We start from the raw sequence: 27,820 nt of genomic DNA on the forward strand, positions 1-27,820 counted from the left end.
GTCAGGAGAGAGATACAGGATTTAGCTCTTTGATAACAAAACACTGCAGATATATGTGACCAGCTCAAATTTCATGAAATCGGGTTTACATCCACTTTAAGCATTTGTACAGACAGCTAGCATTCAGGACATGATAAGAAAACAAATCTGCATCAGGACATGTATATACCATTATCCCCCTGCCCCCCCAACCACGTCTAAAAAAAAAACCTTACCTGCTTGAAGGGATTTATGACCCAGTGCAGGTATATCTGCAGCTAACCGAAAAAATGTTTTTAACCTTCCTAAACTGATATCGCAAGTTTTCTAGTGACCTCCCAACTCATTTAAAATCCTCTATGCAACATTTACTTTAATCAACTCAACCCACCTTCTACGAGTACCCATCAAAGCCAACTTCAATTTGAAGCATTGACTGTAATTGGCAAGTTCAGCCTGTAATACAAGTTAAATCTTCAATTAGTGCATTATTAAAAAGTTAAATAAATCATCTCTACTTGACAGAATCCCAAGGGTGGTTCCAATTGGAAAAGAATGGTGGTAATGCTCCAAAGCTAGGTGGTTCATCAAAAGACACTGCTGGGTAGAAAGACAGAAGGTCTGCTTTTGAAGACAAGGTTGTCCAATGGCAATGAGATCTGTAGGCAATTCTACAGGAATATGGCATTTTACCCCCTCTAAATCATCATAGTCCTGAAAGAACCCAAATTAATCAAAGGACTACACATGACACAGCAATCCAAAACCATTTAGAATACAAAAATAATATAATGAATTCTAAACACGCAAAATAGGTCTACTCTGTACAATTTTCCAGAACACAAACACCAGGAACAAACAGTCACACAAAGACTACTTAACGGCTCTGAAATGTAAAGAAATGAATATGTGAAGATGTGATCCATGTGAAGATGCGCGTTCCTGGTCCTGTAATGTCTCTGTGTCGACCAACCACTTTCTCTGATCCTCCATCAAAAAGTCTGAATTTTGTACTGCATGGCAACAGTTCTGTGAGGTTCTAAGCAGAGGGACTAGATCCAAACATCCCAGTGTGCTCTGTCCCAAAGTCCTTTTTTAAAAAAAGACACGATTCACCAAGTAAAAATCAAGGCCATGTAACATGCGTAATCTTCTTCTTTGCTTCTGTTGGTTTTACGTCACTCTGGAAGAGATGAAATTAAACAATTGTTTTACTGTTCCATACCAAATAATATAAATGGCCACTAGTAGGTCATTTTTTTTTTATTATGATAGAGTGGGGAAGGGTTAGAACCCCTGACAGACTTTTATTGCCATCTGTGCCCCACTGTGTAGTGTCATCTTCTCATTTTGTCCTGGTAACCATTTTCCAGGTGACAAAAAAAAAAAAAGACAAATGCAAAAGTGTTCTAACTGTCACCAGAACAAAAGGTGAGAGAAAAAATTCCAATGAGGACCCTCTCTTCAGGTGGCAACGGTGTAAAAGGGATATTTCCCTCACTTTGGAGAGACTTCCTCTCACTTCCTGTTGGACCACCAGAATAGTCTCCCTACAAAAAAAAAACTGAGAACAATATAGACAGCGATTTTATCCACTACCTACTTTATCCAAAACTAAATAAAACATTTTTGGCTACATGCACAGTTTAGGCTCAACAGAATTGTCTTAAATCTGTATCTGGACTTGCTTCGAGTCTGAATCCAGTTTACCATCGCCTTAGTGGTTGTACACCCTGTACAACCACCTTTACCTACAGGTAAGCCTATATTAAGGCTCACATGTAGGTGCTTAAAATATTTACTAAACCTCCACAGTTTAGGAAATATTTACAAGAAAGCCGTTCACATACCCCCTTTAGAAAGGGCAGATCGTGCCGTTTCTAAAGGGTTCATGCCGTGACTGGCAGCACGTGCGGGAGTGACGTCACGCGACTCCGACCAGTCACAGAGCCGGAGTTCACGGCCCCGGAAAGAAGAGGGGTAAAGATGGACGCTCGCTGCTAGTGGGGACAGCAGTGACTTCGCAGGCTTCGGTTTTAGGTAAGTGACACATAATGGGCTACAATGCGATGCATAATAGCCAGGGCCGGACTTACCATTGGCCTTGACTGGGCTCAAGCCCAGGGGCCCCACCCAATAGGGGGCCCCCTTTAAAAAAAAAAAAAAAAAAAAAAAAAATTTTTTTTTTTTTTTTTTTTTTTTTTTAGGGGTCCGGAGGTCCCCGGGGGCCCCCAGGGACCTGGACGGCAACCCCCCTTTTTTTTATTTATTTTTTGTAAAAAAATGTTTTTTTTTATATATTTTTATATATATATATATAATATATATATATATATATATATATATATATATATATATATATATATATATATATATATATATATATATATATATATATATATATATATATATATATATATATATATATATATATATATATATATATATATATATATATATTTTTTTTTTTTATTATTATTATTAAAGGGCCCAGGGGTCTCCAGGGCCCCCGGATGGCAACCCACCTTTTTTATTTTTTTATAAAAAAAATTACATTTTTTTTTATATATATATATATATATATTTTTTTATTAAAGGGCTCAGAGGTCCCCAGGGCCCCATGTGGCAACCCCCCCTTTTTTATTTTTTTTATAAATGTTTATTTTTTTATTTTTGTTTATTTTTTAATTTTTTATTAAAAGGCCCAGAGGTCCCCAGGGCCCCGGATGGCTACATATATTGATATATATTTGTTTTCTTCTTTATTTCTTCTTTTTTTTGTAAAGGCCCCCCCGCTTCTCAATTTGCGGCAGCCCCCACGCTTCTCAATTTCAGGCGGCAGCACCCCCACCCCCCCTAGGTTCTCTGCTTCAGGGGGCCCATGCCTTAAGCTGTGCAAGGGGCCCCAAAATTCCTGATGGCGGCCCTGCGCATACCTCCCAACACGCACGGATTCTGTGGGACTTTCCCGCACAGACAGCTTCTTCCCGCAGTCCCGCAAAAGGGTTAAATTTCCCGCACTGCAAGAGGAGGCAGCACGGAAGCAGGAGGAACCGGAGCGGTGTGTGGAGGACTGTGGCTGCTGAAGGGAAGAAAGCCGACAGCCGGGCTAATGACAGTCTGTGGCCCTGGCTGTTGGCACAGGTGAGAGGCACTCCCCCCTCAACAACTGCAAAATCCCCCCCGCTCAACAACTTTAATGCGCTCCCCCCCGCTCAACAACTTCAATTCGCCCCCCCCCCCGCTCAACAACTTCGATCCCCCCCAATTCTCGGCTCCAGGGGGCCCCTTCAACACTCAAGCCCAGGGGCCCCCACCACCCTAAGTCCTGCCCTGATAATAGCCTATTATGCTTTACCCTTGCAGGGAAATAAGGAGGAAGTAAACTGGAGAGTGCGAAATCTGGTGCAGCTCTGCATAGAAACCAATCAGCTTCCAGGTTTTACTGTCAAAGCTTAATGGAACAAGCTAAAGTTAGAAGCTGACTAGCAATGCACAGCTGCACCACATTTTACACTCTCCAGTTTTAGTAAATCAACCCCAATGGGTCCGACTTTGCAGAAGGACAACAAATCACATCCAAATGGCACCCATCCAAAGTTGCATAAATTGTTGCACCAAAGTCGCACAATTCTGCTTTGGAGTTGTACAAGTATGAATGGAGCTTGAGGAAATCATAAAAAATGCCTTATCTTGGATCATCAAAATGTTTAGATTGTGTCAAGCAAAGTATTAATTGTAATCAATATAAAAAATGTGGTAAGATGGCGCACGATTATTAGAGCATACACAATAATGGTCGATAGGATAATATTGTATGGTCCATAAATAAATAAAAAAGGCACTAAACGTTAATGTCCAATAAAAATCCAGTGGAGAGTCCAAATACATGTATATCCACAAGCAGCAGCAGCCCTGAAGCAGAAGCAAGCTCTGCAATATATTGTAAAAAGAGAGAGAGAGATGCGCCAATCTAAGTGCAGTAAATAGAAAATTTAATTGGGATGTACGTCACATACAGCCAAATGGCTACGCACAAAACATGAGAGGTACAGGGCATATAGCTGGTAGTGCAGGCCCAGTGTCACTACGGGTGGTCAGCGATCCCTGGTCCCGATCCACAATTCTCGGCAGACAGGAGAGCTGGATGAGATGGAAGTCCAGTGTTACTGGGAGCCACGGGGAACAGGAAACCAGATGCACAGATTGAGACGGCGTGCGTGTCCGCGTGGAGCGCAGCGTGCCGTTGTCGCACCGGAAGTGACGTGGAACACTGAGGGAGCCAATGGGATGGGACGCGTTTTACAGCCTCCGCCGTTTCTTCAGACCCATCCTGAAGAAACAGCAGGGGCTGTGAAATGCGTCATCCCATTGGCTGGCTCCGTGTTCCACGTCACTTCCGGTGCGACAACGGCACGCTGCGCTCCACGCGGACACGCACGCCGTCTCGATCGGCGCATCTGGTTTTCTGCTCCCCCGTGGCTCCCAGCAACACTGGACTTCTATCTCATCCAGCTCTCCTGTCTGCCGAGGATTGTGGATCCGGACCAGGGATCGCTGACCACCCGTAGTGACACTGGGCCTGCACTACCAGCTATATGCCCTGTACCTCTCATGTTTTGTGAGTAGCCATTTGGCTGTATGTGACATACATCCCTATTAAATGTTCTATTTACTGCACTTAGATTGGCGCATCTCTCTCTCTTTTTACAATGAATTGTAATTTATTCTTTCCTAAGAAGCCATTTACACTTGTGCGACGTGTCATGTGTCTTTGGACATGAAGTTGTACCCCATGTTTTCCAATGATAACCATTCATACATGTGCGACTTAAACTACTTTGGTCTGACTTTCATGCAATTTGAGGGCCATAGACTTCAATGCTAATCCTCAAAAGTTGCATGAAAGTCGTACCTGAAATTTTTACATGCAACAGTGGGTCCGACTTTGCAGAGGGACAACAAGTCACATCCAAGTCGCATCAAAGTTGCACCCAAAGTAGCACAAGTGTGAATGGAGCGTTAAATCATGCATGTTTGTTTATAGTCTACTATGTGTTTCTATGTAATGTTGTTTATATCTGGAAATGGAGACAGGACAATAACTAAACTTTTCACCAGATGACTCAAATTCAAATTTTCCCTTAAAGTGGAGTTTCACCAAAAAAACTTTTTTTTTTAACATTAGATTGAGGCTCATTTTGTCAAGGGGAATCGGGTGTTTTTTTTAAAATCGAAGCAGTACTTACCGTTTTAGAGAGCGATGTTCTCCGCCGCTTCCGGGTATGGGCTGCGGGACTGGGCGTTCCTATTTGATTGACAGGCTTCTGACAGGCTTCCGACGGTCGCATACATCGCGTCACGATTTTCCGAAAGTAGCCGAACGTCGGTGCGCAGGCGCCGTATAGAGCCGCACCGACGTTCGGCTTCTTTCGGCTACTCGTGACGCGATGTATGCGACCGTCGGAAGCCTGTCGGAAGCCTGTCAATAAAATAGGAACGCCCAGTCCTGAAGACCATACCCGGAAGCGGCGGAGAAGATCGCGCTCTAAAACGGTAAGTACTGCTTCGATTTAAAAAAAAACACCCGATTCCCCTTCACAAAATGAGCCTCAATCTAATGTTAATTGTTTTTCGGGTGAACTCCCGCTTTAAAACTATAAATTTGACTACATTTTTTTTTTTTCAGATTTGGAAAAAGAAGTCTCCTGGTGGATTGGTGAGGGGCTCGTTTGCAGTTTTCAAAATCTCATTGATGAAATTACTTTATCTACAAACCAGATTTTATAGAATAATTGACCCTAATTCCCTCAAGTAAGACCTTTCAATTTTTTTAAGTTTTAAAAAATCAATAACAGTTGTGTATAATTTTTTTTTAAAACATTTGATCCCAGAACCCTTGGATATAATAGACAATATTCAAGTTTCACTAAGCCTTCAGCTGATAGAGTTTTTTTTTAAATGAACAAACATGTCATACTTAGAGGAATAGTGTTCCGTGCCAGGAAATTAATTAACTGCAGCCCACCCCAGTTGTACCCACTGGTGTGGGATCAGTGGAGAAGAGTATATGGGTGAATTGGCACTGCTAAATGATAACAGTGTGACAAAACTTGATAAAGAACATTTTTAAAAATGATATAACGTGTGCTAGCTCTTTAAAACATCATCATATAAAACACATATGTGTTATATGTGCAAACACAATGTATAAAGTGTTCTGGTGCTATACCATAAAAATGTGTCCATTTCTTCAAAAATTCCAAAGCGCAAAAATCATCAACATATCAGCAAAAAATGTTGTTAAAAAGTCCACTCAATTTCTTAAAGGGGTTGTAAACCTTCCTGTTTTTTCACCTTAATGCATCCTATGCATTAAGGTGAAAAAACATCTGATAATTACCGGCCCCCAGCCCCCCGTTTTACTTACCTGAGCCTTTGAAAGTCCTGCGTCGTGAACGCGCTGAATCTCGGCCCGGGCTTCTAAGCTCTTCATTGGATAGATTGATAGCAGAGCAACCATTGGCTCTTGCTGCTGTCAATCAAAATCCAATGACTCGGACGCCGGGGGCCGAGTCCAGCATTCGTGTCTATGGACTCAAGAGCGTGCCCACAAGGTAACCCCTTTGGGAGAGTGCATCCCAGAGGGGGTTATCTAATGCGGGGGAGAAGCTGAGACAGCTGCCGAAGGACCCCAGAAGATGGCGTTCGGGGCCACTCTGTACAAAATTAACTGCACAGTAGAGGTAAGACATGTTATTTTTTTTTTTTTATTTGAACCTTTAGTACAACTTAAAGTTCATAAAAAGTGATGGTAAAGTGAAGGAATTGAGTCAGCTCTTTATCCGGTGTACTCACCCATCTACTCTTCTCAAACATGTCATACTTACCTGCTCTATGCAATGGTTTTGCACAGAGCAGTCCTGATCCTCCTCATTCACTGGACCCAACCTCATCAAAACCCCTGGCTCCTCCCCCCAGCCTAGTGCCCACCATAGCAAGCTGCTTGCTATGAAGGCACTTGTGCAGGCTTGTTCTAATGATGGCTTTGTGTGTCCATAAAACACACAGAGAATGGCTGCCCTCTCGCTGACTGTGATTGATAGCAGCAGGAGCCAATGGCTGCCACTGTCGTCACTGAGCCTATGAAGAGGGAGAAAGCAAAGAGAGTCTCTGCTGTAGTGCACATACAGTTTATAAAGCACTGAGCGGCTGCACCAGTTAATAAAGGGAATAGTTAATTTAGGCCAGCTTGGAGCCGCCTCTTCATACAAAAGGTACCAGGTCAGGCATCTGGAGCATTTGCCCGAGTACAAGTACTCGGGCAAATACTGGGTATCGGTGCAACCCTAGTTTGACCTGTGACATAAAACCGCCTTCTACAACCTCACCTTAGTAGCCAAGTTTGGCTGTTCCTCACCCAGTTTTAAACCTACACCTGACTCTAACCCTACAAAATTCCTGACTTTGTGCAAGTGTACAAAGTGTTCAATTGTAAGAATTGGGGCCAGTATGGAAGCCAAAAGGTAGTCACACCAAATATTGATTTGGATTTTTCTTCTGTTTACTCACTTTTTTGTAAACTGATTTAAAACCAAACATATTTTTGAAGGCATTCTTACTTTACAACATGTTTTCCCATCTGCCTAAAACTTCTGCACAGAACTGTACATATTAGAATAGATATTTGAGTTGCCAGAGCAAAAAAATATGTCTGAAAATAAAACAATTAAGTTTGCCTATTGCAATCAAAACCAAGAATGCGTGTACTTACTGTCACATCAGGGTCCTCCTTTGGAGCAGCTCTTTTTATTTTTACAGCACTTGCAGGTGTTTCAGTTTTTACTTTGCCTGTTGATGCATTGGTTCCTGGGCTTCTGGCCTGCTGTCCATTGTTACCAGTGTTGACTGCTTTGGCAGAAGGAGAACAAAGTTTGGACACTGGGCTGGTTGGCTGTTCTGTTAGGATAGTACTGTTTGCTTTTTCCATATGCAAGGGATCAGGTGTCTGAGCTGTGTCTCCATTTTCTGTCTTTTTCACTTTTATGCTAGTGTTAGTAGAGCTTCCATCGAACACTATGAGAGGTCGTTTTCTTCCACTCTCTGCACTGAAACTTAACAAAAAAAAATATATATATGTCAATGAATGTGGAAAAGGTTGCTGACCCCTGCTATAGAACCATGTCACTTGGGAGACAGCTCTGAGTCTGCTGGGGCAGCCGACAAGGAAGGAAAGGAAATATTTTACAAAAATATACATCATATATTATTGGAAGATTGTTGTTGAAATTAATAGTCTCATGACAAGGTCTAAACTTTTTTGCATGTAACCGATTTTTTTTCTAATGGTAACCAGAGCACAAAAACCTCTCCTCATCACCAATTTTTTTTCTCATTGATCTCCGGTTGCCATTACTTGTGTGTCCATTTTGGGACAAATGAGATTGGATGTTTGCACTTATTTCCCTCTACACTCTGGCTGCTTTCACACTGAGGCTACAGCGCCTGTAAAGAGCCCCTCCCCTCTCACTCAGATGTGAAAGCTTGAGAGCTGTTGTGTTCCGACAGGGGGACAGCCCACCGCCAGAACACTCCGATCAGCGCTCTCCACCATTGGCGGAGAGTGTTGATCGGGAGCCAGTCGGCTGCTGGTTTTCCAGCATGCTCGCCTGACAGAAGCCGGTCAACTCCAGCTGCTTTCTCGGGTCCTCATTGGATAGATTGATAGCAGCAGGAGCCATTGGCTCCCCGCTGCTGTCAATCAAATCCAGTAACACGGGAGCGGGGCCGAGTCCTGCCGTCTGTGTCAATGGACACACCAGCAGGACTCGGGAGCGTGCCCCCATGGAAAGTGGCTCTCTGTGGGGGCATTCGAGAAGAGGAGCCAGGAGCGCCGCAGGGGGGACCCCATAAAAGGAGGACTGGAGCCGCTCTGTGCAAAACCCTTGCACAGATCAGGCAAGTATGACAAACTTTTCGTAAGGGATGTGTGGGGATAAATATTCAACTGGAGACTTTATTGTGCCCCAATACAGTAGAAAAGACGCCATACCTTTTCTGTGGCTGGGTGTGCTTTTTTTCTCCTTTTTTACTTTCCATCATTTTACCCCACCGACTCTTCGGCAAAGCTCTTTGAGGAAGGGGCATGGCGTGCTGGACGAAGATTTCAGTTAATTTCTCCTTGTCCCTCACGGAGTCTTCCACTAAAATATTTCTCTGTATCAACAAAAAACACAATTCAGAACTTATTGTTATCAAACTACATTACAAAAAAAACAACACATTGTGGGCATCTCGCAGTAGTAAAAGAAATACAAATTAAAAAAATTGAGGTGGGGGGGGGGGGGGATTGGTTATGATCGCAAACTTTGGATCAGATGATGCAGTGCAGCTTCAAAACTCAAACAATGCATACCTATGGGAGTGCATTACAAGTAAATACTTGGTGCAATTTCCTGGACTGTTACATACATAGTTACATAGTAGGTGAGGTTGAAAAGAAGACAAGTCCAACCTTCTTAATAAAATATAAAGACGTTTATCATGACAGACAAATCTTTTATCACTTCAAGGCACTTGCACTTGAGGGGGTTAACATTTCAGTTTGAGAAAATTACCAGTTACACTTACCGGTAACTGTGTTTCTGGGAAATCTTCCAGGACAGTACACCTGAGAGATGACAGGTCCCACCTGACAGGAAATACAATCAACAAATGATGTTAAAAACCCCTGCACCTCAATTCTGCCAAAGTATTCATTTATCCTGGTGCAGGAGGGAAACGGTTTCCAGAGTAACTACACCAATGGGTGGGAAGTAGGCCTGCCGCCCTGGAAGATTCCCCAGAAACGCAGTTTCTCTCATTTTCTCTAGCCATCTTCCAGGATGGCACACCTGGAAGGAGGAACAAAAAGCTAAATGCCTACCTTAGGGCGGGACCACTGCTTGTAAAATTTTTTCTGCTAAATGCCAGATCATGAGGTGACAACGGTTCCACTCTGTAATGTCTCAAGAAGGTATTCTGCTTTACCCATGTGGCTGTTCGACAGATTTGTTCTATTGAGGCTCTGGCAAAGAGGCCGCCAGTGATCTTGTGGAATAGTTTTAAGATGGGCTGGTACTGGGGACCGCGATTGCTTATAAGCTATTCCAATGGTATCACTAATCCACCTGGCCACTGTTGGTCTAGAAGCCTTCCCTTCTTAGAGCCACTAAACAGAACTAAGGTGGTTTTACTTCCCGAAATCTTTAACCCTAACTAGGTACATCAGCAAACACCTTCTGACGCCTAGTAAAATTAAAATTTTCTTCTATTTCGTTCCTCAGATTTTCACAAACGGAAGGCAAAATGATTTACTGTGATCTATAAAATAGGGAGACCCCCTTGAGGAGATAAAGCGGGGTCTTGCCTCAGAGCTTCCATCAGCGCCTCCAACATCAGCGTCAGATTCCAAGGCGGGAATCTGTTAATCCTAATGGGAGACAACCTCTACCTAGCTAACAGAAATCTATTGATTAGTAGATTCAATGTGAGCCTCTGGTCCAAAACAGACAGAGCCGCTACCTGTACTCTCAGGGTGTTCAGGGCTATTCTCTGGTCCACACAAGCCTGTAAAAATTCTAGCACTACTGGTACCAATGGCCTGGAGATCTCTCCATCCTGGCACCAGCGTGAAAAAAAACTTTCCAGATCTTTGCATAAATCTTTCTAGTGACTGCCTTCCTGTAGTTGGAGATCCTGCCTGGTGGGGAGGTGCTGTGGATGGGAGACTGACCATTTCTTCAAACCCGACTCCTTTCGACCACCAAGATGAGGTTGCATTCTAAACTGGACTAACTTCTGTAGGACACAAGGAATTAATGCTAGTGGGCTAGTGTATTGATACACTAGGTTGCATTCCCAGTCCTTTGCCAGGGTGTCTACCCCCTCCAATCCCCATTCTCGGGTGAGAGAGAAACCGTTCCACTTTCCTGTTCCTACTGCAAGCAAAAAGGTCTATATCCAGAACCCTAAAGCGCAGAATTATCTGAAAAAAAGATTTCTCCCATTCCACCCTGATGGATGGGCTGCCGACATGGAAAGTCTGCTTCTATTTTGGTGGTCCCCTTTATGTAGACCGCTGATATAGATGGAAGGACCCCCTTGGCCCAACCCAGAACTTTCAGGGACAACTTCAGGAGACTCCTGGACCTTGTCCCGCCCTGACAGTTTAGGTAAAAGATAGTTGTTACGTTGTCCGAAGACACAGACTTGGACTTCTTGCCCCTGAATCCTGCCCTCAGGGTCTGTCCTACTGCCAAGAGTTCTTTGCTTGAGCCAGGATACCTGAAGATCCTCCAGGTGATCATTCCAACTCCAGGAGCTTGCGTCGGTAGTTAGTTTGACCGGGTTCCACTGGGCCAAGGTTTGACTTGATGCCAATCTGTCCTCGTCTAGCCATCATCTTAGAGAGGTTCTTACATCTCCTAGGACATAAATCTTCCCGTCCAATGACTCCCTCTTCCTGTCCCAGGAGATAAGCAGGAAAAACTGCAGTTTTCTGGAATGAAGCTCTGCCGAATGGACCACTGGGATTCAAGAGGTCATTAGTCCTAAGACTCGCATGACGTGTGTGCAAGAGCAGTCTCAGAGTTGCATCAACAATGAAACTGCAGCCACCACTTTTGCCTTCTTTTCCTCTGTGAGAAAAGGCTTTTGAGCCCTTGCGTCTACCAGAAAGACTTGACTTGGAAGGTTCGAGGGATGACTTTTCCCAATTTACTATGCATCCTAGGGTTTCTAAGGTGAAGATAATTTTTTCTAAGTCTGCTCTCACCTGCTGTAGGGAAGGACCATAAATTAGTAGAGATCCCCTGAAGGTGAAGGTAAGCCACTGCCCCTGCTAGGATCTTGGTCAACTCCCCTGGGCTCACTGCTAGGCTGAAGGGGAGGACTCGGAACTGTCAATGCTGGATCCCCTGTTCTGTAAGGGCCGCAAACCTTAGAAGGGACTGATGTTTCAGGGCGATCGGGATGTGGAGGTTAGTATCCCATAGACCCCTTTTCACACTGGGTTGATTTGCAGACACTATAAACGCTAAAAATAGCACCTGCAAACCGACTCCTGCCCATTGAAATCAATGTAGCACCGCAGCTATACCACCGGCAAAGCGCTTCTGCAGAGGTGCTTTGCGGTGGTGTTTAACCCTCTCGGCCGCTAGTGGGGGTAAAACCGAATAGAGCTGCTAAAAATAGTGGCGCTTTACCGTCGATGTTACCCCCGCCCCAGTGTGAAAGGGGCCTTAAAGCGGGAGTTCACCCTAAAAAAAAAAAAAAATTAAGATTAGATTCATGCTCATTTTGTCAAGGGGAATCGGGTAGTTTTTTTTAAAAACGAAGCAGTACTTACCATTTTAGAGAGCGATCTTCTCCGCCACTTCCGGGTATGGTCTTCAGGACTGGGCGTTCCTTCTTGATTGACAGTCTTCCGACAGGCTTCCGACTGCATCTATCGCGTCACGAGTAGCCGAACGTCGGTGCGGCTCTATACGGCGCCTGCGCACCGACGTTCGGCTACTCGTGACGCGATAGATGCGACCGTCGGAAGCCTGTCGGAAGATGTATCTCTAAAACGGTAGATACGGCTTCGATTTAAAAAAAACTACCCGATTCCCCTTGACAAAATGAGCATGAATCTAAACTTCCTTTACATTATCTGATGGGTTTGCTAGTGTGTAATGTCAGAAAAGTGTTGGATCGCATGCGCAGTCAGTTTTTGGTCAGAACGTCATAGGGCCGAAACAACTAATCGATTATGAAAATTATACAAAAAGAGCAAATCTCTAGTGTAAATATTACTTTCACTGTCCCACAGTAAAAAACGAACCCCTTACAGTAGCGATTATTTGCTCTTTTTGTACTCATACTAAACATCTCAGGCCTGCTTTTTGCAGAAATACACTACGTTCATTTACATGGTTTCACATCCATGATTTTTTCAGCTGCTGTGTATTTGGAAAGGGCAAGGACTTTTTTTTTTTTTTTTTACACAAAACGGTGCTATTTTGTTTTTTGGGTTCAACATACTTCAATGGAGAAGCTTCAGAAAAACATTTTTGTGGCAATTTGTGTTTTCTAATCTGCCCAACAACACATTTTTATTTTTTTAAGGTTATTAACCGATTATTCGATTAATCGAAACAATAAATCGGCCAACTAATTGATTATGAAAATAATCGTTAGGTTAGGATGAAGGAAAAAAGCTGGGACAGCCGCACTCCAAAAAAACTCCTCCTTTAATTAAAAATCACAAAATACATGCCACAGCAAAAAACAGCACAACAAAAGAAAAGCTGACGTTTCGCACTATGCCTTAGTGCTTCTTCATAGCTATGAAGAAGCACTAAGGCATAGTGCGAAACGTCAGCTTTTCTTTTGTTGTGCTGTTTTTTGCTGTGGCATGTATTTTGTGATTTTTAATTAAAGGAGGAGTTTTTTTGGAGTGCGGCTGTCCCAGCTTTTTTCCTTCATCCTAACCTGCATTTTGATTGCACTGCCTGCACCCTTGGCTCGGACCACAGGAATCAGATTACCTGGTTCTCTTTGAGCGGTTACCCACTCATGAAAATAATCGTTAGTTGCAGCCCTAGAACGTCACTTCCGTTACCTAATCTGACGTGTTGCCGATCCTGACGGAACACCGGCCTCAAGGCCGAGACTCCTGCCGCCATCTTGCTCAAGTCCGGTCGCCGAAACCTATGCTCGCCTTGCAAGGATGAGGCCTGGAGCACCACACATACGTGGAAGAATCCCTCCACGCCGTATGACCAGGAAGTATGGCGGTTCCCAGCCAGGAGACTCCTGTGCTTTACCTGCTGGCCCCTTCACCCCCCGAGCCCTGCAACTAGGATGGAAGGTGGGGGGAGGGGGGAGATACATCCACAGGAGCACCAGGAACACTTCCCCTGTGCCTGGAAAGCTCCTCAGAGGGGAACCCCTGGAAGTGGGAAGACCAGCAAAGGGGGGGGGGGGGGGTATTGAGGGGTTGAAACCTTCCGCTATCGACTTCAGGTCAGGAAAACAACAAAATGTTTCGCTGCCAGGAAAACACAATCAAGAACTGAGCTGCAGGGGGAAGGACGGGGGTTTTTAACCTCATTTGTCCATTGTGTTTTTAGTCAGGTGGGAACAGTCATCTCTCAGGTGTGCCATCCTGGAAGAGGACTAGAGAAAACATTTTTTTTGGGAGTAGGAAGAATTATTACAAAATCATAGAATTGTTAAGCCATTTTGGAAAAATACTGATGTGAATAGATTCATATACTCTGTAAATACTGTATAACAAGGGTAAGCAACCTTTTCAGAGGTTGAGATCTACCTGGACAACATGGAGGAAATAAAGATCCCCAGGGGAGAAACTACCTTTAAAAAAAAAACAAAAAAAAAACTATCAAGCCCCCAATGACACCACAGCATAGTGTCCTGCCCCCTTCATCCCCCCCCCCCCCACACTCACTGTAGTGTCCTCTACTCCTCCCTCTATAGCAGTGTCCTGTGTCCCCCTTCACATCACATCATCACTCCCCCCCCCCCCTCCCCAAATGAAGTGTCCTTTGCGCCTCTGCCCCCCACCTTCCATAGCAGTGTGTTCTGCCCCCTTAATATAACACCCCTCCCCTCCCCCATCGTACTCTATTCTACCTTATACTGGTGTACCCTTTGCAACAGAGCGGAGAATGAGAGCTGTCACAATACTAGATGGAAGGCAGGAGCTGCTGGAGTTAACTTTCCACATTAACAAGCTGGTTATTGGTTGCTACCAGCTTCCTAGCAACCAATTACCTGCTGGTTCATGTGAACAGTTCACTCCGGCAGCTACCGCCCTCCATCCAGTACTGTGATATGTCCCACTCTCCTATCTGCAATGAGGGGGGGAGAGCTGCACAGGCTGGAGAGGGACATTGGCAATGCAAGGCCGTGTTTGTGATTTACCTGTCAGCTGCCAGCGGTTGACTAGTAGATCGCGATCAATGGCTTTCCGACCCCCGCTATATAACATTAGGATGAGACAAATCCAATAAACCATCAACATTATCAATTCATTTCATACAATACCCCTATTTTGGGAGGTTTCTTTCTGATCTCTGACCAAAATGTAATAACAGCAGAGGATCAACCGGCAAAACCATATGTTTAAGTGCTATACATTCGATGGTTGCTAGGTTATTATACATGAAAGGAACTTTAGTGGGTGGAAAATATGCTCTACGCGATTTATCACACGACATGCCCTAGAAGTTGCGTGTGACAAAACGTGTAGGTCAGAGCCAGGTGCTGATGTCCTTGCACAACAGCAAGTGACCCGAAGATGTTTTTTAATGCGCAATCACATGATATTACCTGTAGGTGCAATACTATTTTAATAAAGATTATTTTTAAAATTTTACACTATGTGGAGCATATGCTCTTCTCTTTTTCTATGAGTGCAAGTGGATGGTGGCGGGGGGTGATGTTTAATTAACTGGGTTTCTTTTTGGGCTCTATGAAAGAGCAGGAGATGTGATGTGAAGTAATACCATACATGCTTTACTTGACCACTCTTACCAGAGGGTCATATTCCTCAAGTAAGCCCGCAGTCTTGATCTTCCTGATGGAGGTGTTTGATTTGACATGGCACATTTATTAAAGATTTTCTCCGTGGATTTATTTTTCAAATTCTTGCACTTTCACATTATTTTTGAGACGTTTGCTTACTTATATCAGTATAAAATATATATAAATTTAAATTACTGAAATAATACAACAGCCCTACTCAAAGGCAATAAGTGTCAGGGAAACAGGGTAAATGGAAAGCAATCGAGGAGGGTCAGATCCCATAAAACAGTAGGCATATTTTAAATCTTCAGAAAGCACAGGAAAAAAAAAATTCTCACAGCATGTACAGTATACTATGATACTCAAAGATCAAAATAATTAAAAGCAGATGGTATTAGGGCAGGGCTCAAGTCCTGCGGCAACGGAGTTCCTGCACTTTTTTCACAGCAGGAACGTAGTTCCCTTTGCAGGACTAGAGCAGCCGAGCCGCCCGAGCCAATCCATCACTAAGCGGCGATGCCCAGCTCCAGTCACTGTCAAGGGCAGGCGAACCTTAGTAATCCTTTATGTTACTGGCCACTTCCTGTATATGGATTCATCAGGTAGTGTGCGGGTATTCCGTCACTTCCTTGATGCCGCAATGTCTCCTGGGAGCTTTTGTCATTGTTCCCAGGAGACATTGCGGAGGTCTCCCGCAAGTTATCGCGGGATTTAGAAAGAACTTGTATTCCGTCACTTCCTCGATGCCGCAATGTCTCCTGGGAGCTTTTGTCATTGTTCACAGGAGACATTGCGGAGGTCTGCCGCAAGTTCAATGACAAAAGCACCCAGGAGACATTGCGGCATCGAGGAAGCGACGGAACACCCGCACACTACCCGATGAATCCATATACAGGAAGCGGCCAGTAACATAAAGGATTACTAAGGTACAGTGGATCGAAAAAAAAAACATGCAGTTTAGTAATTATGCATATGAGTGTATCATTTTTTTTTTTTTGGTGGGGGAGTGGATCTTGGGTGGGAGTTCCCACACTTTTTTCCCCAGGACTTGACCCCTGTATTAGGGGTTTGTTGGGCAGCAGTCTAACGTCCAGAATTTCTGCATTTCTGAGCTTCCAGAAGGCAGGGGGCGGGGATCTGATGTCACTCTCTGCACAGCTCAGTGTAATTTGAGACCTGATTGGAGGGAAGGGTCACACCTCCTCTACACAATCTCATAGGAAAACATGCACAGCTGTGGCTTGCAAACCCAGGCTGTGTGCTGGAGTTCCCCTCCCCTTCTCCCTGGGAGTCAGCATAACCTCTGTCAGAAATGACTCAATCAGATAGAAGCGCAAGGAGGCAGCAGACCGGAATCATATTCAGTGCTTTGCATTAAGGCAAGTATACAGTGGAACCTTGGATTCCGAGAATAATCAGTTCCAGGAGAATGCTCGTAATCCAAAGTACTTGCATATCAAAGCGAGTTTCCCCATTGAAGCCAATGGAAACGAAAATAATTTGTTCTGCATTGACTTTAATGGCATGCAATACCGCATATGGCCAGAGGCGGGTGGAGCCGGAGAACCTCGGAAACAGAGGAAAGGCCCGAGGACAGCTCGGCTGACCTTGGCAAAGGAGCATTTCCGTGTCTTTTCGAGCATTTACAAACGGCTCTTCTGACCCCCCCCCACCTCAGGCCAAACGCGGTACTGCACACCGCTTTGGCCTGAATCCTGCTAATTTTGCAAGAAAACACTCGCAAACCAAGTTAGGATTTTTAAAAACACAGTGCTCTTATTGCGAAACACTCGTTAACAGCGCTACTCGCAATCTGAGGTTCCACTGTAGGATATGATTTGCTCATTGTTCATGTCAGAGATTTACAGCCACTTTAAGAAACTAGGTTGCATCAAAATCCTACACAAGGTAAAGGATGAATCATATGGGGTATATCCCCTGAAGAAAATATACCTCACAGTATATGTCCGTTCAGGGTCATATATCATCCAAAAGATATGTCCCCTCCTCACTGCCTGCTTTAACCCTAAAAATGCTGACCGACTGCAGAGCAGCTGTGCGCACTGCATGCGGTTGCAGTGTGGCCCCCTACCACGTGAATGAGTCACGTTTGGCAGCGGTTTCACCTGCTGAATGCCAAAGGCTGTTTAACCACTTTAGCACTAGAAGGTTTTACCCCCTTAATGACCAGGCCATTTTTTGCAATACGGCACTGCGTTACTTTAACTGACAATTGCGGTTTTATGTAGCTGTACCAAAATAATATTGATGTCCTATTACCCCACAAAGAAAGCTTTCTTTGGGTGGTACCTGATCACCTCTGCGGTTTTTACTTTTTGCGCTATAAACAAAAAAAGCACAAAATTTGGAAAATAAATATATGTTATTGACTTTTTGCTATAAAACATAGCCAATAAAAAAAGAAAAGTTTCTAAAATCGAATTTCTTCATCAATTTAGGCCAATATGTATTCTGTTACATATTTTTGGTAAAAAAAAATCCCATCTAAGCATATATCGGTTGGTTTGCGCAAAAGTTATTGCGGAATATGGAATATTTTTATGGTAGCGATAAGCGCTTTTTAGCAGGCTTTTGCAACATTGCAGCAGACAAATCAGACACCTGACTGACAGTTTTTTGGGAACCAGTGACATTATTAAAGTGATCAGTGCTAAAAAATATTCACGGTTACTGTACTAATGACACCGGCAGGGAAGAAGTTAACACCAGGGGCGATCAAAGGGTTAAGTATGTCCCTGGGAGGTGCTTACTAACTGTGTGGGGGATGGACTGACTGGGGGAACACAGAGATCTGTGTTCCTGCTTAGATAGAACAGAAGATCTCCGTTCTGCCTCTCTGGGGGAATGAATGCGGGGGGCCGGCAGACATTAGGTCCGCCGGACCCGCCGATTGGCTCCCCCTCCTTGTGAGTGCGTGTGCCCCCATTGCAAAAAATCACGTACAGGTACAAGTTGTTCAGGGGGTGTGGTTTGGGGGGTCCTCATTTTTTTTTCTTTTATTGGGTTGTGTCTTGTTTAATGTGATTTTGTTTGTATAATTTGTATGTATTGTTTCAATGTTGTTTGCATATAAAAATAAAAAAGATCCAATTTAAAAAAAAAAAAAGTTTGGTTTTAAAAAATATATAAAAAATAAACAAAACATGTCATACTTACCCGTTTGTGCAGTGGTTTTACACAGAGCAGCCCCAATCCTTTTCTTCTCAGGCTCCCCTGCTTGTGCTGCTGGCTCCTCCCCCGTGTCCACAATAGCAAGCTGCGTGCTCGTTCCTGAGCCCTGCTCTATGCATCCATAAGACACCCCCTGCTCTTTCCTCATTGGCTCACTGGCTATGACTGACAGCAGTAAGAGCTAATGAGGAGAGGAAGTCCCAGGACAGCCGAGGCTCTTGTGCACATCACTGGATCAAGAGGGGGCTCAGGTGAGTATTAGTGGGGCTGTGGGGGGAGCAGCACACAGAATGTTTTTTTACCTTCATGCATAGAATGCATGAAGGTAAAAAATATTCAGCCTTTACAACCACTAACATCTTACTATTTTCCCATTTTCAGGTCCTGCGCCCTTGAAAACACTTTATGTGGGCACACATTTGGAGGCATTTCACAGATGTGGACTAATATGTAAAGTATAACAGAGCCAAGAATAACAGTTAAAAAAAAATATTACCTTTTTTCAGACTACTCTGCCAATTTTGATCAAATACACTAGTTTTCACTACTAGAAAATCACTGCCAGCTGACCTATGTCATTTTAAATATCTGACAGTTCCAGCAGCACATGAGGTCAGCCCCAAGACTCATCTGAGGTCTTGCCAAACATTATCTTGAGTAACACATGAGCAACTTCTTCTAATGGTTGGGTTGCCAAAGCCAATGTTTGCTAAATAGCATGATGTTCTTTTTTTTTTTACAAAACCAGCTCAGTAAGGCTAGTCTACATTTGCAGTTGGGGGCTGTAAAAAAAAGTGTTTGGGGCACATTTTTACTACACTCCCAACCCCCCTCAAAATCAGTTAGATAGGGGTGTACACATGCTGCAGCGGCACAAATTACCCCACTCATTCCTGTACAGTGGGCAGTACTGCTTCCTCACACAACATAACTAAGTGATTGGAGCTATGCCACAGCTATGAGCCAAACACTAGGCTTGGGGTTATGGCGTCGTATTCCCATTCGAAAAGTCCATTCAGCTGTAAAAAAACGAAAAAAAAAAACCACCACATTCAGGAGGTGGCAGTATCACCTTCAGAATGACAGTCTGCAACACCTACACGGCTCTGTGAAAAGCAAGGAAGGGTTATAACCCCTGCAAGGTATATTTTTGCCATCTGTGTCCCATTGGGAAGATTTCTCTTCACTTCCTGTCCCAAAACAGGAAGTGAGGGAATCCCTGGTTGTCACCAGAACTAATGTCCCCACTGGAAGATAATCCCCATTACAGTATTCCTGTTCTGGGGACAATCCAAAATTTGGAATTATCCTTTTCTATCACTTTTGTTGATAATGACAAACATGACAAATATAGAGTTGTCTTTAGCTGTACTTTATAGAATGATGCCAGTGTAAACAAGCCCTAAGGCTGCATTCACACTACAGCGGTTTGAATCGCGGGCAGATTTGCTACGAATCTGCCTGCGATTTGACAGCGTGATGTGTGAATGACAAATCGTGGGTCTCGCATTTTAGATGCCATTTGAATGTCACCTCAAATCGCGGTGCAGGTCTGTCGCGCGAAAATTTGCACTGCAATCGCAAAAATCTGCATTGTGGGTAGCACGTCGCCCAAAAAAGTTAATGAGCTACTTTGGGGCAACATGCTTACCGCGATGCAGAGTGCAGTGCAAATTATAGCGTGACAATCGCGGGAGACCCGCACCGTCATTTGAGGTGTCATTCAAATGCGAGTCCCGCGATTTGTTATACACACACATCAGCGTGGTCAAATCACAGGCAGATTTCCCGCGAATCTGCCCGGGATTCAAAATTGTCTAGTGCAAATGCAGCCTAAGAGCTCACAAGTAAATTTTTTTTTTTACTGGCTTGGGGGCACTATGGTGGTTACTTCAAATGTAGGCCTCCTGTACATGGGCAGAACAACCACTGCTTTTAAAAGCATTTATTTCGTTTGACATGCTTCGGAATGCTGCCCCATTTTAGCCAATGTATCTATGCACATGTAGCATTTAGATTCATCTTTTGAAGCAGTACTAAACATCCCAAACCTGCATTTAGATCTGAGTGTACTGACATCATTTATACACATGTATGTATATATTCATCCTAGTGGCTTGTAGAAATGAAAATTCTAGCCATTAGAATGAGTTTGCTTCTAAAGGGCATATGCCGTTACGTGCATGTAATTACGAACCAAAACACAAATATTTGTCTGAACCCATTTTTTTGCTTTCAAAGAAACGCTGTTAAACACAACTGCCTAAATCTGCAATAAACGAGACTGTGTACATGGTCACATAGGATAACATTGAATGAGTTCAGGAGAAGTTGAAAAAAAAGCATCCAACTGCCTCTGAATATACGTTTAGCAGCGTCCTGTGTACATGGGGCCTTAGATAAATACTGCAAAAAAAAAAAAAAAACAGGAAAATCATAAGGCCTCATGCACATGGACGTTTTTACAGCTGCTGTTTTTGGCTTCAGGCATTTTTTTTTACAGCCAGTAAACTCCCCAGCATGTCAGCGACTCGCTAAGAGGCTGAGCCAGGTGTCGGTCCAGGGATCGGGCAGATCCTGACTCCATGGTCGTGATGATGCCGAGCCTGGACTGGCAGAGAGTGGCCTTCAGCCTTTCAACAATCCTCTCTGCTACGTTAAACAATGTCCCTAGTGTCTGTTTATATTTTAAAAACTGCCGCTGTGAACTTTATTTTATAGCGCCAATCGGAGTTCACGTGGCCTCTCTCCTCCTGACTGACGTCAGTGATGTTTCCCAGCCCCGCCCGCTGGAGCTGTCAGCTCGAGAGAGGAGAGAGGCAGCGGGTCACGTGACCCACCACCTCTCTTCTCCTGACTGATTGTCAGTGATGTTTCCCAGCCCCGCCCGCTGGAGCTGTCAGCTCGAGAGAGGAGAGAGGCAGCGGGTCACGTGACCCACCACCTCTCTTCTCCTGACTGATTGTCAGTGATGTTTCCCAGCCCCGCCCGCTGGAGCGGTCAGCTCGAGAGAGGAGAGAGGCAGCGGGTCACGTGAGCGCCGATCGGTGTTATAAAATAAGGTACAGAGCGGCAGTTTTTTTAAAAGAAATACACCAGGGACATTGTTTAACATAGCAGAAGGGATTGTTGAAGGATTGTTGCATGGCTCGACAACCTCTTTAAAGTTTCATAATATTGCTGTGTGCCTTCTGGTGCAGTGTTTGGCTCAGTTCACACTTGTGAGACCCCAATTCGCATGACATGTAAAAAATCCCATGTTAGTCAATAAGAGCTATCTTAAGGTGTTTGTTACCCCAAAGAAAAGAAAATGGATCCTGTTCCCTTAAAGCATGAACAGCACAGCACTGTGTGTTTTAGCCCCCTGTATCGCCTGAAAAAACCTGGCTGATCCTGCCAGTTTCTACCCTCCCCTTTGTACGCTGACCACCATATATCGTGGCTGCTGAGCTCTGACACCATGGTCAGAGTACGTGCCTCCGACAGATGCTGTGCCTCCTGTCAGATGCAGCTATCTGCAGCTGTCCCTCTGTCCTCCTCCCACTCCCCTACCTGCCTGTCAGCTCTCACTAGTGCTGCTCTGCTCCTCTCCCCACTGCTTCAAAACTATCTTTATATCATCCCCTCTGTCAGATAAAAAGCTGTGTCCTAGTGCCTGTGCTTTATTTAAAAAAAAATAAAAAAATAAAGCAGATTTCTACCTGATTTAGCAGTGTCTTCCAGCGATCACATGACTCCAGTCTCTCAGCTCCTCGCCTCCCTGGCTGATGTCAGCAGGGGAATCTTGGCCCCGTCCGCTGGAGCTAACACACGGGGAGAGCAGACAGCCTGGAGTAATGTTATCGCTGGAAAACACTGTTAAAATGGGTAGAAATCAGCTTTTTATTTTTATAAAGCACAGGCACTAGGGCACAGATTTTTATGTGACAGAAGGGATGATATAGCGATCAGTTAGTGGCTTAACAAACACTTTAATTATCACTACTGAAGTCACTCCTACTTTAGAAAAGGTTGCTGTACTACTTCAAGGCGATTTCTATTCGACTTTAATGGAAGTCGCCTCCAAGTTGGAGCTTCACCTATATTGATGTGATTTGGATCCGACATTACAGGAAGATTATCCAGGCATTCCCGCACCGTAGGTCGCAGTAGTGTGAACCGAGCCTTAGCAAAGCATATCAAATTATTATGAAAAATCGACGCCAAAAACACAAAATTTAAGCTCTAAATATCTTAAAACATAAACATTTAACGCATTCAGAAAATAATGCATTTTTACTTTTTACTGCACGAGTTATTTTATCTAAAAAATTCAAGCGGTATTTATCTGTTAGTTAATTGACACCAATGTTCTTTAGCAAGGAACATACATCAAACATTAATAATTATGCTACCAAAATGAGCGTGTGCTGTAAATTGCCTCCAGCATTGCTCCTGTTTCTACTTGCTGGAGGCTGCCATTTTGCTGAAGCCCAGAGCACCCGAACAGTAAATCTTAAGGCTGTCAGCAGATCGGCCTCTACAAATTTGGCATAGTGCCTAAAAATAGGGAGCAACTGAGCATGCGCAGAGGTGAGACAGTGTATTACTGGATTTTAAACAGTATAGACACTTATTTTTAATGTTTTACATAGTTACACCTACAAACGGGGCCAGCCTGAAGTGATCTAGCAGGACTTAATTTTTTGACTAAAGTTCGACTTAAAGGGGAGTTCCAGCCATTTGTATGTTTATTAAAAGTCAGTAGCAACAAAAAGTGTAGCTGCTGGCTTTTAATAAACAGACACTTACCTGCTCCAGCGACGCGCCGGCCGGGGCTCCGCTCCTCACCCCCCCTCCCCGGCCGGCGTCTTCGTTCTCAGTGTGGGCACCCGGCCGTGACAGCTTTCAGCTTCACGGCCGGGCACCCACTGCGCATGCGCGAGCGCCGCCGCGCCGTGTAATTGGCCAGGAGATCGCCTAGGACCTGTGACGTGTCCTAGGCGATCGCCTACAGCAGCCCCTTCCTGAAGGCGATTAAGCTTAGTCGCCTACAGGATGGAGGAAGTGGGACAGGAAGTCCCACTCGTGCTGAAGCCCCCACTCCCCCCACAAAAAAATTACATGCCAAATGTGGCATGTAAGGGGGAGAGGAGTGGGTTAAGAGGAAGTTCCAAATTTGGGTGGAACTCTTCTTTAAGGCTGCATTTTTCTGCCAACTCTTGGTACAAAGATCCAGCAAAGATATCTGTAGTTGAATACACCTGTGTACATAAAAAACTTAGGACTGGTTTACACTGGAAAGTTTGCGTCATTTCAATGCGCTGCCAAATGCACAAATGCAGGCACCACTTTTGCAAATAAACCCGCACCAAGCCACATGGTACTGTATGTTATCTGCAAAAAGGCTACGTTTTAGGGTGCCACTAACAATTAATGGCACCTGCACATGTCACGGTGCAGGAAACATGTACGAAACGCACCTTTCTCGCACCGCGTTCCAATGTGATTACGCCCTCAGGCAAATTCTTGCATTGCCAATTTAGTGAACTTGTAAATATATCAAATTAGTCTCCTGATAGAATATTTGTGTAATAAAACATACCTGGAAAAGTTTAGAGAAACTGAATGTGGCAGAGCAGCCGCTATCTACATAGCATTGTCACACCTTCCAGGTTTCTGCGATGAGAAAACGTTTGAGAACAAAGTACGTAGTCAAGGGACACACTCCTGTCAAGAGTCACCAGACAGGTTACAATCTGATCATATATACTTTGTACAATCAAGTTTAGACTTACCAAAACAATGTAATATGAGCACCTACCTAATCGTTCTAAACCATCTTTGTCCAGGCAGGCCCTGGCAATACACACTGCTGGTAGTTCTAAAGGAGGTTGTACAATCAGATTGTAAAATGTGTGGTGAGCCTATGCAAATCATGAAGAATTAATCATGAACTTCTAAATTTGGAAAATGTATCAGACAGACAATGGGGGTTATTTACAAAAGGCAAATCCCTTTTGCACTACTTGGAAGTGCAGTCGCTGTAAATCTGAGGGGTAGATCTGAAATGAGGGAAAGCTCTGCCGATTTTATTATCCAATCATGTGCAAGCTAAAATGCTGTTTTTTATTTTCCTTGCATGTCCCCCTTGGATCTACAGCGACTGCACTCCCAGAGTGGATTTGCCTTTCGTAAATAACCCCCAATGTGCATGAGTGGCTAAATGGCAATGCAAAGAAGCATCAGCATTTGCAAGAGCATTGCCGCGTCAAGCCATTCACTTGCATGGCTTGATGTACACTGGCAGGTGCGGCTCCCAGGACACATGTAACCTTATACTGTTTTCAAAAAAAAAAAAAATGCAATCATTTAGTGGGGTGGAACTATGTGGTGAAGCTTGCTAGCTAATTCAAGTTGTGTGGCTTTTCTTCCAGATTAGACTGAGTTATAATTGGAAGGAGTTGTAAAGGAAAAAGGTTTTTTATCTTTATGCATCAAGATAAAAAAACTGTGTGTGTAGCAGGCCCCCCAGCACACCCCAATACTTACCCTGAGCCCCTTCTCTATCCAGCGATGTCCACAATTCCCTCGGCAGTCTGGGACTCACCTCCTGATTGGCTGGGGCACAGCCACGGCTCAATTGGCTCCCATGGCTGTAAATCAAAGTCAGTTAGCCAATCAAAGGAGAAAGGGGTGGGGCCAGGTCAGGGGTCCGTGTCTGAATGGATACAGGGAGCTCTGACTCGGGTGCCCTCATAGCAAGCTGCTGGTCTATGGGGGCACTCGTCAGGGAGGGAGGGGCCAGGAGCAGCAAAGATGGACCCTAGAAGAGGAGGATCTGGGCCGCTCTGTGCAAAACCAACTGCACAAAGGCGGTAAGTATAACATGTAGTTTATTTATTTTTTATTTTCTTAAAGAGAGACTTTCCAATCAATTTAAAGGATAAGTTCACCTTTGCAAAAAAATAAACCCTCAGGTAAAAAAAAAAAAAAAAAAATGTACATTTAATATTTGTATTTAATTTATTAAGAGCCTGCAGAGCATTGCATCAGCAGATCACGGGTGCAATAATCTCAGGCTCCTGCAGACTGTCAGTATAGCTGAACAGGAAGCATCAATGCTTAATCAACCTTAAGCTCTCATTCAAATTAAATGCAGCTTTGAAATTGTGCGACTTCAATTGAAAAAGCACAATTTCAATGCCGCACGTCAGTGCTACTTTGAAGACATCTGTGTGGCTTCATGCACAAATGTCTATGCTGGTCGCACTCCAAATCGCCAAAAGTAGTACAGGAACTACTCTTTTGAATCAATGTGGCATCGCACCGATTTGAACAGTGCCATTGCGGACAATAGTCATGCGATTTGACCTGTCAAATTGCTCCAATGTGAACGAGAGTAGAGTGCTCATCAGCGCCCTGGTAGTTCATTGAGAACTACAAGCCGCAATGGCTGAAGGTAGTTGTAGCCCCCGCCCCCATTCACAGAACTTTGTGAATGAATGATGTGGCTGAGTGGAGCCTCGCACAGCCACAGTGATTTAAAATTGTGGCCATGGGTATAGGGAGAAGATCCCTGGTCTGCTGTCACAATGGGGACGGGGGATTGGAGTGCAAGGGCTGCTGGACAGTAACATGTTACACCCTGGATATGAATGAAACATATTAGGAAGCATTGACTTAACTTATCCTTTAAGGCTGAATTTAGACTGTTGTCGGCTGCGGTAGGAGGCAGTGTGGTGCGCAGGTCAGTGCATCACACTGTCCCCCCCCCTTTTTTTTGTACAAACTTTATTTGAAGCGTACAAAATGTACATTTCATTTAAAGCAACATACAGCAGTGTGATGCGTTTCTGTGTGCTGTGATAACGTCCGCATTTAGGCGCAGTGCTAGGCCGTGTTGCAGTGTGAATGGGACACATCGGAAACAATTGTTCCCCGTGTGTCCCCATGGTGACAGACATTTTACAGTGCAATAGAACATGTCACACAATGTGAATGATCCCTTAGTGGATTGCATACAGGACTTAGTGCTGCATTGCAGTTCAATTCGATGATTTCTCAAGGTGTATACATTAGGGGGGACAGGGGTGTTGTTAGTGAGGGACAATCTTAATGGATTGTAGTGCCATTTGATGATTTCTCTAGGTTTATACATTAGGGGGGACAATCATTATGCATTGCAGTTCCATGTGATGATTTCTCTAGGTGTATACATTAGGGGGGGACAATCAATATGCATTGCAGTTCCATGTGATGATTTCTCTAGGTGTATACATTAGGGGGGACAATCATTATGCATTGCAGTTCCATGTGATGATTTCTCTAGGTGTATACATTTGGGGGGACAATCATTATGCATTGCAGTTCCATGTGATGATTTCTCTAGGTGTATACATTAGGGGGGACAATCATTATGCATTGCAGTTCCATGTGATGATTTCTCTAGGTGTATACATTAGGGGGGACAATCATTATGCATTGCAGTTCCATGTGATGATTTCTCTAGGTGTATACATTAGGGGGGACAATCATTATGCACTGCAGTTCCATGTGATGATTTCTCTAGGTGTATACATTAGGGGGGACAATCATTATGCATTGCAGTTCCATTTGATGATTTCTCTAGGTGTATACATTAGGGGAGGACAGTCATTATGCATTGCAGTTGCATTTGATGATTTCTCTAGGTGTATACATTAGGAGGGACAATCATTATGCATTGCAGTTGCATTTGATGATTTCTCTAGGTGTATACATTAGGGGGGACAATCAATATGCATTGCAGTTCTATTTGATGATTTCTCTAAGTGTATACGTTAGGGGAGGTTGCTAACGAGGGACAATCATTAGGTTTAGGACACAACAGTCACCAGCCTCACCTGCTCTAGAGACAACAGCAGGAAATCCCTGGAAAGCAGCTCTGGGTGCAGGAAAAGATCGCAGTCCTGCCCCATAGCCACTGATCGGCCACCAACCTGAGCCATTACCAGCACCTCCCACAATGCCCTGCGCCTCGGCCGGAAGTGACGGCTCAGCTGCAGGGCCGTAGAGCGAGGGTATGTTAGAAAGCCTTGGTGGGTTTTTGATAAAG

General features: G+C 44.2%; 1 protein-coding gene across 1 annotated transcript; it reads right to left on the reverse strand.

The window, feature by feature from the left end:
• Positions 1-272: 272 nt before the first annotated feature.
• On the reverse strand, positions 273-27,762 carry C2H2orf49 (chromosome 2 C2orf49 homolog). Its single transcript, XM_040336401.1, has 4 exons — positions 27,609-27,762; positions 9,032-9,195; positions 7,754-8,093; positions 273-1,162 (listed from the first exon to the last, which is right to left on the reverse strand). Exons 1-4 carry the CDS (start codon positions 27,711-27,713, stop codon positions 1,106-1,108), a joined length of 666 nt encoding a protein of 221 aa, XP_040192335.1. The 5' UTR covers positions 27,714-27,762; the 3' UTR covers positions 273-1,105.
• Between the last annotated feature and the right edge of the window lie 58 nt (positions 27,763-27,820).

The sequence above is a fragment of the Rana temporaria genome, chromosome 2 (genome assembly GCF_905171775.1).
Source record: "Rana temporaria chromosome 2, aRanTem1.1, whole genome shotgun sequence".
NCBI lineage: Eukaryota > Metazoa > Chordata > Amphibia > Anura > Ranidae > Rana > Rana temporaria.